General features: G+C 41.7%; 1 protein-coding gene across 1 annotated transcript; it reads right to left on the bottom strand.

Annotated features, from left to right (window-relative positions):
* Positions 1-325: 325 nt before the first annotated feature.
* Positions 326-12,306, bottom strand: LOC138910139 (uncharacterized). The gene is made up of 6 exons (XM_070201363.1): positions 12,200-12,306; positions 11,672-12,055; positions 950-1,076; positions 605-883; positions 412-522; positions 326-334 (listed from the first exon to the last, which is right to left on the bottom strand). The coding sequence occupies exons 1-6, from the start codon at positions 12,304-12,306 to the stop codon at positions 326-328; spliced, it is 1,017 nt and encodes a 338-aa protein (XP_070057464.1).
* Between the last annotated feature and the right edge of the window lie 3,031 nt (positions 12,307-15,337).

Here is a 15,337-nt window from a genome sequence, read left to right as displayed (position 1 = left end):
TTTGTTCATCATCATCATCAGATAAATCATGCCCATGTTTTCTCATAAATTTCTGCATCTTAACAAATGTTCAAAATTGGGAGTCCAATTGTTGCTTCAAATCACGAATTTCCTTTCTCATATCTTCCATTTGTTCTTGATTTTGAGAAGAAGAAGAATTGGCTAAGAGTGAGTTTGGATGACCTATAGGTCGACGTACTCCAAATCTGTAGACTCTGCCTTTGTTTACTCCACCTGCTACCTCTGTCCACAATGAAGTCATATCATTAGGTGTTGGTTGAGTTGAAGGAGGATGAGTTTGTTGCCATTCTTCCACCAATTTATGTTAATCTTCCTGAAATAAAAATATAACTATTATGTAAACAAACTAATATTAATAAACCATAAATAATTATGAAGTTAGTATTTTACATATGTGTCCGACGCACGCGTCTCCACCCAGTGTTCTCTTGTACCATCCTTCTTCTTATGCATCTCCTTGAAGATCTCAGCGTGACTCATATCTCGCCCTCTTTCCTTTTCCTTCATAACAAAAAGTATGAGTTATACATTACAAACGTAAAATTCTATATGTAAAACTAAGAAAATTTTTATAAGTAATTACCAATCTTAGTTTATGGGCTACAAAACTAATCGAACCTCCTGTGTGCAACGAGCCACCTTTACTGGAGGCACGGTTTGCCTTTAATTGCTCACTATCCGCCTTCCATTCTGTGGTATTCCATTTTTCAAGATGTTTATCCCAAACATCTTTTCTTAACCAGTCTGGCATTTTACTGGCATTCCGAGCAGCGAACATAGTATCTTTAATCCGCTGAGCAACCTTCTTAACGAAAATACTATTTATTGCATTTTGATACGGAGGATGCCATGTACACTTTGTCTGCAATATAAAAAAGTAACATTAGATGAAGATGATAATTATTAAATAAATGTAATTAATTTTTACCTTAAATTGATTCCACATTTGATCTCTGATGTTGCACGGTATCTGTCTCCAAGAATTCCGCGGATCATGACAAAATGGCTTCATAGAATCCACAACCAAATGTGTAGACTGAAAGGATGGCAAAATCCTGCATTAAAGTTAACATATATATAATTAATAAACATCTTAAAGTTTTAAAAGTTTTAATTATAAATAAATATTCCTTAATGTTAACATATCTAAAAGTACATTCAAAACTTAAAAAATAGTATAAGAACCTTCTTACCTGTAACGACCCGGCCGGTCGTTTTGAGAGTTAGAGCCCCAAACCCCTATTAACTGCTTTTCTCATATCTATTTATGCTATTGTGACTTGCCGGGATAATTAGTTTTGAGTTTCGGAGTGTTTTGGGACACTTAGTCCCTAAATAAGAGCTTAAGTTTAAGAATTTGGACCGTAATCGGAACTGTATGAAGACGGATCCAGAATGGAATTCCGTCAACTCTGTTAGATCCGTTGAGTAATTTTGAGCTTAGGAGCACGTCCGGAATATGTTTTGGAGGTCTGTAGTAGATTTAGGCTTGAATTGGCAAAAGTTAGACTTTTCGGCGATTTTGGCCGATAGTAGAAATTTGGATATCGAGCTCGGAATGGATTTTCGAAAGTGGTTGTAAGTTCGTAGTGTCATTTGTGACCTGTGTGTAAAATTTGAGATAATTCGGACTAGATTTGACGTGGTTCGGCGTCGTTTGTGGAATTTGGAAAATTCAAAGCTCTTAGGCTTGAATCTGTGCTTAATTCATGATTATTGGTGTTGTTCGATGTGGTTTGAAGGCTCGACTAAGTTCCTATGGTGTTATAGGATTGATTGGTAGGTTAGGTTGAGGTTTCGGGGGCATCAGGTGTGTTTAGGATGCTTAACGGAATGAAATTGGACTTGGAAAAATATGGGTTTTTTGCTGGTTCTGCTATAATCGCACCTGCGCAAGGCTGCCCGCAGGTGCGAGCAAATTGGTGCAGAAGCGGGAAAATGGAGGAGTGCCAGGGGTCGCAGGTGCGAGGTGTTTTCCACATTTGCGATGCCCGCAGATGCGTTAGGAGTCTTCGCAGGTGCGCAAGGTCCGCAGAAGCGGAAGGGAATTTCGCAGGCGTGCACGCGCAGATGCGGCCCTTTCATCGCAGGTGCGAAGGCAGAGGGGGCAAGTGAATTGCACAGATGCGCACAATTTTCGCACAAGCGCACCCGCAGGTGTAAGCCAAGGTTCCGCAGGTGCGAAAATACCTGGGCAGTGGTTAAAACCGAAGGGCTTCGTGATTTTTGTCATTTTTGACTTTGCAAACTCGGTTTAGGGAGGTGTTTGAGAGCATTTTCGAGACATTTCTTGAGGTAAGTCCCTTGTGCTTATTGTTTATCAATAATATTTCCTTGCCATGTATTTTCCCACCTAGTTAGTATATATTTAAGGTGGAAATTGGTAGTTAAAGGCTAGGGATTTGGAAGTTTGATTTGTGGATTTGGAGGACCATTTGGTATCGAAATTTAGTAATTTTGGTATGGTTAGACTCGTGGTGGAATGGGCGTTAATATTTTTTAATTTTTACCCTATTCTGAGACATGGACCCCACAGGTAATTTTTGAGTTAATTTCGGGATTTTTGTTAAAGTGTTGATTTCATTAATTAGATAAGTCTATTATTATTATATTTATGATATGTAATTAATTTTGGCTAGATTTGGGCCATTCATAGCCGGATATTCGTGGGAAAGGCATTGTGACAGATTGATTGAGCTTGGTTTGAGGTAAGTGCCTTGCCTAACTTTGTGTGGGGGAAATCCCCTTAAGATTTGGAACTATTATGATATTTGAGCGCCGTGTACGTGAGGTGGCGAGTACGTACACGGGCTAGTTATGGTAAAACCCGATTTTCTTACTAAGCAGCAACATATTTTTCCTGTTATTTTGAGTTATACCATTTTAATGAGTACTAGTCTATTTTCATTCTTAATTGAGTTATTCCAATATGTGTAACTATCATGTTTAGTCTAATACAACATGTCTACGTGTCTTAATTATTTATGTGAATTATGTGCAGCATGCTTAGTGAATTTCCTGCTTCTTCCCTGACTGGTACTTAGTCTAAATTGTAAGAACTTCGTGATGTAGTTGTATTTCTATCATTCGCGCTGCATATTTACTTCGGGACTATGGAACGGTATTTCGGGAGATCCCCCTGTACTACATATTTACTTTGGGACTACGAAACGGTATTCTAGGAGATCCCCCTGTCTTTCATATTTACTTTGGGACTATGGAACGGTATTCCGGGAGATTCCCCTACACATTTACGTTTGGAACTACGAGACGGTATCTCGGGAGATCCCCTGTTGTGTTTCTGTGTACTAAGCTATTACCTTCTATGATTTCATTGTTGTTAAATTTCAGCCTTTATTTTATTGCGGTATTACACTCTATATTGTTTTATTATATATTTACCAGTAAGGCCTTGACCTGACCTCATCACTACTTGATCGAGGTTAGGCTTGGCACTTACTGGGTACCGATTGTGGTGTACTCATGCTTCTCTCTGCACATATTTTTCATGTGCAGATCCAGGTGCACCTTATCATCCGCACTATGAGTGAGCCGGGATAACTTTGGAGACTTCAAGGTATATCTGCCACGTCCGCAGACCTCAGAGTCCCCTTCTACTATTTCTCATGCTCATTATCTTCTGTATTTTTCCTTGTTAGATTCTGATGTATAGGGACACTAGATATTTCCTTCTGTAGTTTGTGATTCACGATGCTTTGGGTTTTGGCATTTGTTGTGTATTTTTGAATAATTGGTTAAATTTCTATTTTTATTTCAATATTCCGCAAAATGTTAGGATTACCTAGTTGTAGAGATTAGGTGTCGTCACGACGTCAAACGGGGGGGGAGGGGGGAAATTGGTGTCATGAGTCATAAGCCGGTTTATTAGAGTCCCGCGAATCGGTACGGAGATGTCTGTACTTATCTTCGGGAGGCTATGGAATTGTTAGGAAAATTTCACTACATTGATTCCTTGTCGTGCGAAGATTGTTGACTTCAGATATCCTAAATTTATCTACTCTATTCTCTCACAGATGCTAAGGACATGTACAAGCGGATCTGATGAACATGCACCTGCGCCCCCTGCTAGAGTCGCGAGAGACCGTGGCCGGGTAGAGGCCGAGGACGTCCACGTTGTGCAGCTAGAGAAACCGCACGAGCTGCTACAGAGGATCCCCCAGTAGCTCAAGCTGGAGGGCAAACACCTGAGATACCTGTTGCTGCACCAGCCCCCCAAGAGACTCTAGCCTAGTTTCTGAGCATGTTCAGCACCTTCGCTCAGGCTGGATTGATTGCACTTGCTCCTGCCACATCTCAGGCCGGGGGAGGAGCACAGACTCCCATCGCCGGTACTCCATAGCAGCGGGTTCAGGTCGACCAGGTTCCAGAGATTATACCAATACAGCCGGTAGCTCCAACTCAGCCCGAGGTTAGGGCAGCAGCTTCTGAGGTGGAGCAGCTCAGACTTGAGAGGTACAAGAAGTACCACCCACCTACTTTTAGCGGATTGGCTACAGATGATGCTCAGGGTTTTCTGGAGGAGTGTCATCGTATTCTCCGTACTATGGGCGTAGCGGAGACGGGCGGGATTTCTTTTACCACAATCCAGCTTAGAGGGGAGGCCTATTAGTTGTGGCGTGCTTATGAGTTGAGTAGTACGGTTGAGGAAGCTTCACTTACATGGGCTCAGTTCTTAGACATGTTTTTGAAAGAGTATGTCCCTCAGAGCCTCAGGGACTCATGGCGCACGGAGTTTGAGTAGCTACGCGAGGGTGCTGTGACTGTGTCAGAGTATGCAGTTCGCTTTAGTGATTTGGCCCGACATGCACCAGCCTTAGTTGCCATAGTTTGAGAGAGGGTTCGACGGTTTATTGAGGGTCTCCATCCTAGCATCCAGAGTAGTATGTCGAGGGAATTGGAGATGGATATTTCTTATCAGCAGGTTGTGGGTATTGCCAGGAGATTCGAGGGCATGTTTGCCCGGGATAGAGAGGAGAGGGAGGCCAAGAGGTCTCGAGAGGCTGGTTATTATTCTGGAGCTCGGTCCCCAGCAGCTCGCCATGATAGGGGTTATGTGCGCCGCCCCATTCATTCAGCTCTTCCAACCTCCAGCGGTGTTCCAGCTCCTTCTAGACCCCAGGAGCCTTATTATGCACCGCCAGTATCTAGTGTGCCGCCTACACGGGGTGTTCCTAGCGGCCAATCCAGCAGACCTGGCCTGAGCCAGTCATAGAAGCCACGCTTTCCCTAAGCTTGTTTTGAGTATGGTTACACTCGCCATATGGCGAGGGATTGACCCAGGATTAGGAGGGGTGCACCTCCACAGACGTTTCAGCCATAGCGTGCTCCACCGAATCCTCAGGCTATGATTACAGCACCAGCTGCCACCCCACCTACTCAACCAGCTCGAGGTGGAGGTCGGGGAGGTAGAGGTCGCCCTAGAGGGGGAGGCCAGGCCAGATATTATGCACTTCCTGCTCGTACAGAGGTAGTTGCTTCTGATTCTGTCATTACAGGTATTGTTCTGGTCTGTCATAAAGATGCGTCGATATTATTTGACCTAGGCTCTACATATTCTTATGTGTCCTCTTATTTTGCTTCGTATTTGGGCGTCTCGGGATTCTTTGAGTTCCCCTATTTATGTATCTACTCCTGTGGGAGATTCTCTTATTGTGGACCGCGTGTATCGGTCGTGTTTGATTGCTCTTAGTGGTTTTGAGACGAGAGCCGATTTACTATTGCTCAGCATGGTGGACTTTGATATTATTTTGGGCATTGACTGGTTGTCGCCCCATTATGCTATTCTTGATTGTCATGCTAAAACCGTGACGCTGGCTATATCAGGTTTACCGCGATTAGAGTGGAGAGGTACCTTAGAGTATACTCCCAGTAGAGTTATTTCTTTTCTTAAAGCTCAACGAATGGTTAAGAAGGGGTGTGATGCCTATCTAGCTTATGTGAGAGATGTCAGTATTGATACCCCTACAGTTGAGTCAGTTCCAGTAGTGAGAGAATTTCCAGATGTGTTTCCAGCCGATCTTCCGGGCATGCCGCCCGACAGAGATATTGATTTTGACATTGATTTATTCCCGGGCACTCAGCCCATCTCTATTCCTCCATATCGTATGGCTCCTCCTGAATTAAAGGAGTTAAAAGAGCAGTTACAAGAATTGCTTGATAAAGGCTTCATTCGGCCCAGTGTGTCACCTTGGGGTGCTCGCGTCCTATTTGTGAAGAAGAAGGATGGTTCTATGCGGATGTGTATTGATTACCGCAAGTTGAACAAAGTCATAGTGAAGAACAGGTACACATTGTCTCGTATTGATAACTTATTTGATCAGTTACAGGGTGCCAGAGTGTTTTCCAAGATTGACTTACGTTCGGGTTATCATCAGTTGAAGATCCGGGAGCCGGATATCCCGAAGACTACTTTCAGGACCAGATATGGTCACTATGAGTTTCTTGTGATGTCTTTTGGGCTGACCAATGCCCCCAACAACTTTTATGTACTTGATGCACAATGTGTTCCAGACCTATCTTGACTCATTCGTCATTATGTTTATTTACGACATTCTGGTATACTCCCGAAGTCGGGAGGATCATGAGCAACACTTGAGGACTGCACTTCAGACCTTGAGAGAAAATTTATATGCAAAATTTTCAAAGTGTGAGTTTTGGCTAGACTCAATGTCATTCTTAGGTCATATAGTATCGAGTGAGGAGATCCAGGTGGATCCAAAGAAGATTGAAGTAGTGCAGAGTTGGCTCAGACCGTCTTCAACTACAGAGATTCGGAGTTTTCTTGGTTTGGCAGGGTATTACCGTCGCTTTGTAGAGGAATTCTCATCTATTGCAGCACCTATGACCAGGCTGACCCAGAAGGGTGCTCCGTTCAGGTGGAAAGAGGAATGTGAGGAGAGCTTTCAGAAGCTCAAGACAGCTTTGACTACAGCCCTAATATTGGTATTACCTACAGGTTCGGGGTCTTATACTGTATATTGTGATGCATCGCGGATTGGTCTCAGCGCAGTGTTGATGCAGGACGATATGGTGATTTCCTACGCGTCCAGACAACTGAAGGTGCATGAAAAGAACTATCCTGTCCACGATCTTAAGTTAGCAGCTATTGTTCATACCTTGAAGAAATGGCGGCATTATTTTACGGTGTTCCTTGTGAGATTTACACCGATCATCGGAGTTTTCAGCATCTATTTAAAGAGAAAGATCTTAACTTACATCAGCGGAGGTGGTTGGAGCTACTTAAGGATTATGATATCACTATTTTGTACCACCCTGGGAAGGCCAATGTGGTGGCCGATTCTTTGAGTCACCGGGTAGAGAGTTTGGGGAGTTTAGCATATCTACCAGCAGCAGAGAGGCCATTGGCGTTGGATGTTCAGGCCTTAGCCAGCCAGTTTGTGAGATTGGATATTTTTGAGCCGAGTCAAGTATTGGCTTGTGTGGTCTCTCGGTCTTCTCTTTATGATCGTATCAGGGAGCGTCAGTATGATGACCCCCATCTGCTTGTCCTTAAGGACACGGTCTAGCACGGTGATGCTAAGGAGGTCACTATTAGAGATGATGGTGTATTGAGGATGCAGGGCAGGCTATGTGTGCCCAATGTGGATGGTTTGCATGAGTTGATTCTCTAGGAGGCTCACAGTTTGCGGTACTCTATTCATCCGAGTGTCACAAAGATGTATCAGGACTTGAAACAACATTACTGGTGGAGGAGAATGAAGAAGAACATAGTAGAGTATGTGGTTCGATGTCTGAATTACCAGCAGGTAAAATATGAGCATCAGCGACTAGGTGGATTGCTTCAGAAGTTAGAGATTCCAAAGTGGAAATGGGAGCGGATCACTATGGACTTCGTTGTTGGACTCCCACAGACTCAGCAGAGGTTTGATGCCATTTGGGTTATTGTGGATAGGTTGACCAAGTTGGCTCATTTTATTCCTGTGATGACTACCTATTTTTCCAAGCAGCTAGCTCGAATCTACATTTGTGAGATCGTCAGGCTTCATGGCGTATCGGTATCTATTATCTCTAACCGGGGTACGCAGTTTACATCACGGTTCTAGAGAGCTTTACAGCATGAGTTGGGTACTAGGGTTGAGTTGAGCACAGCATTTCACCCTCATACGGACGGGCAGTCCGAGTGTACTATTCAGATATTAGAGGATATGCTACGAGCGTATGTGATAGATTTTGGGGGTGCTTGGGACCAGTTCTTGCCACTTGCGGAGTTTGCTTACAATAACAATTATCAGTCCAGCATTTATATGGCACCGTATGAGGCTCTATACGGTAAGCGGTGTCGGTCCCCAGTGGGTTGTTTTGAACTCGGTGAGGCCAGATTATTGGGTACGGACTTGGTTCAGGATGCCTTGGAAAAAGTGAAGGTGATTCAGGATAGACTTCGCACAGCCCAGTCCAGACAGAAGAGTTATGTGCACCGGAAGGTTCGCGATGTGGCATTCATGGTTGGAGAGCGAGTCTTGCTCCGAGTTTCACCTATGAAGGGCGTTATGAGGTTTAGAAAGAAGGGCAAGTTGATCCCAAGGTTCATTGGTCCATTTGAGGTGTTGCGTCAAGTTGGGGAGGTTGTTTATGAGCTTGCCTTGCCTCCCAGTCTAGCAGGATTTCATCCGGTATTCCATATTTCTATGCTCCGAAAGTATCACGACGATTCGTCCCATGTGCTGAATTTCAGCTCAGTTCAATTGGACAAGGATCTATCCTATGTTGAAGAGCCAGTGGCAATTTTAGACAGGCAGGTCAGAAGGCTAAGATCAAAGAACATTGCTTTCGTGAAGGTTCATTGGAGGGAACAACCGGTCGAGGAGGCGACTTGGGAGACCGAGCAATATATGCGCAACCGTTATCCTCATCTTTTCACCACTTTAGGTATGTCTCTATGCTCGTTCAAGGACGTACTATTTATTTAAGAGGGGGAGAATGTAATAACCCGGCCGGTCGTTCTGAGAGTTAGAGCCCTGAACCCCTATTAACTGCTTTCCCCATATCTATTTCTGCTATTATGACATGCCGGGATGATTGGTTTTGAATTTCGGAGTGTTTTGGGATACTTAGTCCCTAAATAAGAGCTTAAGTCTTAGAATTTGGACCATAGTCGGAACTGAGTGAAGACGGATCCTGAATGGCATTCTGCCAACTCCGTTAGCTCCGTTGAGTGATTTTGAGCTTAAGAGCGTGTCCGGAATGTGTTTTAGAGGTCTGTAGTAGATTTATGCTTGAATTGGCGAAAGTTAGATTTTTCGGCGATTTCGGCCGATAGTGGAAATTTGATATCGAGCTCAGAATGGATTTCCGAAAGTGGCTGTAGGTTCGTAGTGTCATTTGTGACCTGTGTGTAAAATTTGAGGTAATTCATACTAGATTTGATGTGGTTCGACGTCGTTTGTAGAATTTGGAAAATTCTAAGTTCTTAGGCTTGAATCCGTGCTTAATTCATGATTTTTGGTGTTGTTCGATGTGGTTTGAAGGCTCGACTAAGTTCTTATAGTGTTATAGGATTGGTTGGTAGGTTGGTTGAGGTCCCGGGGGCCTCGGGTGTATTTCAGATGCTTAACGGAATGAAATTGGACTTAGGAAAATCTGGTGTTTTTGTTGGTTCTACTGTAACCGCACATGCGCAAGGCTGCCTACAGGTGCAAGCAAATTGGCGCAGAAGCAAGAAAATGGAGGAGTGCCAGGGGTCGTAGGTGCGCGGTGTTTTCTGCATCTGCGATGCCCGCAGATGCGTTAGGAGTCTTCGCATGTGCGCAAGGTCCGCAGAAGCGGAAGGGAATTCTGCAGGCGCGCACGCGCAGATGCGGCCCTTTCATCGCAGGTGCGAAGGCAGAGGGGGCAAGTGAATTGCGCAGATGCGCACAATTTCCGCACAAGCGCACCCGCAGGTGCGAGCCCAGGTTGCGCAAGTGCGGAAATACCTGGGCAGTGGTTAAAACTGAAGGGCTTTGTGATTTTTGTCATTTTTGACTTTGCAAACGTTTAGGGAGATATTTGAGAGCATTTTCGAGGCATTTCTTAAGGTAAGTCCCTTGTGCTTATTTTTGATCAATAATTTTGCCTTGCCATGTATTTTCCCACCTAGTTAGTATGTATTTAAGGTGGAAATTGGAAGTTGGAGGCTAGGGATTTGAAAGTTTGATTTGTGGATTTGGAGGACCATTTGGTATTGGAATTTAGTAATGTTGGTATAGTTAGACTCGTGGTGGAATGGGCGTTCCTATTTTGTAACTTTTACCTGATTCCGAGATGTGCGCCCCACGAGCAAGTTTTGAGTTAATTTCGGGATTTTTGTTAAAGCATTGATTTCACTAATTAGATGAGTCTATCATTGTTGTATTTATGATATGTAACTGCTTTTGGCTAGATTTGGGTCATTCAGAGCCGGATATTCGTGGGAAAGGCATTGTGACCGATTGATTGAGCTTGGTTCGAGGTAAGTGGCTTGCCTAACTTTGTGTGGGGGAAATCCCCTTAAGATTTAGAACTATTGTGATATGTGAGTGTCGTGTACGTGAGGTGACGAGTACGTACACGGGCTAGTTGTGGTAAAACCCGATTTTCTTACTGAGCAGCAACATGTTTTTCCTATTATTTTGAGTTATACTATTTTAATGAGTAGTAATCTATTTTCATTCTTAATTGAGTTATTCCAATATGTGTAGCTATCATGTTTAGTCTAATACAACATGTCTACGTGTCTTAATTGATTATGTGAATTATGTGCAACATGCTTAGTGAATTTCCTGCTTCTTCCCTGACTGGTACTTAGTCTAAATTGTAAGAACTTCGTGATGTAGTTGTATTTCTATCATTCGCGCTGCATATTTACTTTGGGACTACGGAACGGTATTCCGGGAGATCCCCCTGTATTGTATATTTACTTTGGAACTACAGAACGGTATTCTGAGAGATTCCCCTGTCTTGCATATTTATTTTGGGACTACGAAACGGTATTCCGGAAGATCCCCCTTCACATTTACTTTTGGGACTACGGAACGGTATTCCGGGAGATCCCCCTGCACATTTACGTTTGGGACTACAAGACGGTATCTCGGGAGATCCCCTGTTGTGTTTTTGTGTACTAAGCTGTTACCTTCTATGATTTCATTGTTGTTAAATTTCAGCCTTTATTTTTTTACGGTATTACACTCTATATTATTTTATTATATATTTACCAGTAAGGCCTTGACCTGACCTCGTCACTACTCGACCGAGGTTAGGCTTGGCACTTACTGGGTACAGATTATGGTGTACTCATGCTACTCTCTGCATATATTTTTCGTGTGCAGATTCAGGTGCACCTTATCAGCCGCACTATCAGTGAGTCGGGACAGCTTTGGAGACTTCAAGGTATATCTGACGCGTCCGCAGACCTCGAAGTCTCCTTCTACTCTTTATCATATCTATTATCTTGTGTATGTTTCCTTGTTAGATTTTGATGTATAGGGACACTAGACTTTTCCTTTTGTAGTTTGTGATTCACGATGTTCCGAGTTTTTGGATTTGTTGTGTATTTTTGAATAATTGATTAAATTTATATTTTTATTTCAATATTCCGTAAAATGTTAGGCTTATCTAGTTGTGGAGACTAGGTGCTGTCACTATGTCACACAGAGGGGGAAATTGGGTCGTGACATTACCCATCATCATTGGGACGATTATCAATCGATTATAACTATCAAATTGTACATCCCCTCTAAGATTCTGCCTGCGTCTACTAGATGGTGCAGAAGCAGCACTAGATGTAGCTGGGCGAGAGCCTCCAATATCCAACCTAGATATGCTGGGAATGGATGATGATGATGGACTGGAAAATGATGCTGCAACAAAAGACGAACCATCATGCTGGCTACCATGAAAGCCCGGTGGTGCAGCAGCTAGTGAGACATCATGCTGACTACCATGAAAGCTCGGGGATGCAGCAGCTGGTGAACCAACATGCTGACTACCATGAAAGCTCGGGGGTGCAGCTGCTGCTGATGAGCCACCATGCTGACTACCATGAAAACCCGGTGAAGATGATCACATAGAAGGTGTGGGTACAAAGTTTAAAACAGTGTTACTTTGACTTCATTTTGCAGGCATAGAATTATTAGATGGAGGGGGGATAGTGAACATGGTACATGGCAATGAAATTGACTAAGGAGGATGAGGAAGAGGAGGACTCATATTGGGCATACTTGAGAAAATTGGAACATATTGTTGTTTCTTCTTAGATTTTATCTTTTCCTTCCCCTTAGATGCCATATATGTAATATAATCATAATAAAATATAAAACAAAAAAATACAACAAGTGACAGTAAATATAAAATAATTATTCTACAAATTAAATGACTAAAGAAATAAATAAACAAGCTAACAAGTCATAAAAATATAAAATAATTTTGCAACATATAGATAATTAAAGGAATAACATAAAATATTTAACATGTCATTAAAAAAACATACAATAATTCTTCAAATATATTAAATAATTGAAGGAAGAACAACCTAAAAAGAATAACAAATCAATCATCATCGTTATCTTCATAGTAATCGTCTAAGTCTTCATCGTCACATGTTTCACTTTCATCTAGTAATTCTTCCTCATCACTTGTTTCATGTTCAACACCTCTATCTTCGTCCTCATTTGGTCCAAGGACAGAAGGATCAAATCCTTCATATATCTCTTCATTATGCTGCATTTCATCTGCTAATTCATCATCCATTATTGATTCAACATTTGAAATGTCATTCTGGTACGCCACATATAATGCATCTTCGACTGCCACTCTACCCACAGGCTTTGTTTTCAAAACTACCTGCCATGCAAACTTATTCTTGCTCAAAGGATAAGGAGCATAATACACTTGTTTAACCTTTTGTGCAATGATAAAGGGATCATAAAATCTATACTCCCTCGTGTGTTTAATTTCAACTGTTTTGTACTGAGCGTGCACCTTTGTACCTCTATTCGGTGTTGGATCATACCATTTATATCGAAAGAGTACCAACTTTTTCTTCGGCCAACCTACAGTATACTCCAATTCCAAAATCTCCTGAAGCACACCATAATAATCAACATCCCCATCACCTTTCACCCACACCCCCACTATTGTTGGTTTTCTTTCCATTAGACCATTCTTCTATATGAAACTTGTACCCATTGAGCAAGTATTTAGATATCATTCTGACTCTAGGGTCAGGTCCTCAAGCTATATCACGTAAAAATGGGCCATTAATGCCATTAGTTGGATCATGAACCTATATATATAATTAAATATAATTTAGAATTTTTAAAATACGTATCATTAATTTACATATAATAAAAATCATGTTAAATAATAAGTAATACTTACAAATTCTTTAAACCACTCTCAAAACTTGGGATAAATGACATCTTGCCCATATGTACCCACAAAGTAACTGCCATTATAATATTTATTAGTTAAATCAGTGGTAGATCCAATATAAAAATCTGTAATATATACGAATATATACTTACCTATAATAAGGTTGGACCTCAAGGAAATTCAACAATACATGTGTTGTAGCTAACTTTAGCTCCATCTCAGACAACCTTCGCTTTGGACTATTTTTTGGGCCTCCTTTACCTGATTGATTAAAAATGGAAAAGGGTGGTGCTAAAAGATCGATTTCGCCTCCATCGTCATGCCGATTTAGTCTATTTCTCAAACATGGCACATCATGTTCAAAATAGTATGAACAGAAATAAGATGTTTATTTAGCCACATATGCCTCGCATATCGAACCTTCAATTCTTGATCTATTTTTTATGGCCCGTTTACATTTGTCAATAGTCCTGCATAGTGTTATTTTTAGACGAAGCAATCTTTAAAGCAAATACAAAAGGTAAATGATTAAATGGCATTACCTCTCAAAGGGATACATCCATCTACATTTAACTAGCCCTCTAAGTCGTGCCTCTTGTGCAAGGTGAATCGGAAGATGTTCCATTACATCAAAAAAACTAAGAGGGAGCTTGTTTAAAGTTAAGATAATGTTACTCTCCATATAAATTAAGTTCTACACCCTCAATGTGCTAGAACACAATTCCTTGAAAAAGTAACCTATCTCTGTAATCGGTTTCCACATTCGATCACGCAATGCATTGAACGCAATAGGCATCAACGCTTCCATGAAAATATGACAATCGTGGCTTTTTATTGACGCCAACTTCCCTTATTTTATGTTAACACACCTGGATAAATTTGATGCGTACCCATCAGGCATCCTCAAATTGTTAACCCAACTACAACTCTCTCCTCTCTCATCCAAGGTGAACGTGTAACTGGCTTTGGGTTTCTAAATCTTATTGTTAAAGTATGTTAGATATAACTCACTTCACCTAAAATATTCCTTTAAGTCCATCTTGAACTTCAAGTTATCTTTGGTCTTGTTAGTAACATCCATAACAATGTTAAACAAGTTGTCAAAAAAATTCTTCTCGATATGCATGACGTCCAGATTATGCCGAAGAAGATTGTGCTTTCAATAAGGTAATTCTCAAAATATGCTCTATTTAGTCCAGTTATGTGTGACACCATAACCTGGTATATTAGATGGTAGAGACTCTGTTACTTTAGGCAGATCCCTTACTCTATTCCAAATTTCTTCTAAACACAAGCAGGCCGGTGGCTCCTCAAAATCAGTTCGGTTCTTCATAAATGCACTTGTATTTCGCCTAAATTCATGATTCATTGGCAAGAATCTACGGTGGCAGTCGAACCATGTATTTTTACCTCCATATTTCAAAGTAAATGCTTTTGTGTCTTCCATACAACAAGGGAAAGCTAACTTTTCAGCAGTCGACCACCCGGACAACATTCCATAAGCAGGAAAATCATTTATAATCCACATCAAAGTAGCATGCAATCTGAAGTCTTGTTTAGTTGATATATCATATGTTTCCACACCTTGATACCATAATAATTGTAACTCATCAATCAAAGACTGTAAGTATACATTAATCAAACTTTTCGGATTGCGTGAACCTAGAACAAAATAAGTTAGGAACAAATATGGACTTGTCATACACAACTCAGGCGGAAGATTATACGGGGTAACAAACATTGGCCAACATGAATATGGTGCAGCAGAGACAGCAAATGGAGTAAATCCATGTGTGCATAATCCCAACCTAATGTTTCTTAGTTCACTAGAAAACTTGGGGAATACCTTATCGAAATGCTTCCACGCTTCTCCATCTGACGGATGGCAGAGAATACCAGATGGCCTTCCGTGTTCGTGGTGCCATCTCATATGAGCAGCCGAGCT

The sequence above is a fragment of the Nicotiana tomentosiformis genome, chromosome 4 (assembly GCF_000390325.3).
Source record: "Nicotiana tomentosiformis chromosome 4, ASM39032v3, whole genome shotgun sequence".
NCBI lineage: Eukaryota > Viridiplantae > Streptophyta > Magnoliopsida > Solanales > Solanaceae > Nicotiana > Nicotiana tomentosiformis.
This window is presented reverse-complemented; position numbering and strand designations above follow the sequence as displayed.

Bases quoted from the DNA above. Each gene is read 5' to 3' on its own strand.
- LOC138910139 (XM_070201363.1), bottom strand. From the start codon at position 12,306: ATGGCATCTAAGGGGAAGGAAAAGATAAAATCTAAGAAGAAACAACAA. The intron at 12,056-12,199 runs GTCAATTTCATT...TTTTCATGGTAG, and splicing joins CCTCTTCCTCATCCTCCTTA to TCAGCATGGTGGCTCATCAG. The intron at 1,077-11,671 runs GTGTGACATAGT...ACTTTAATGCAG, and splicing joins ACGACCCAATTTCCCCCTCT to GATTTTGCCATCCTTTCAGT.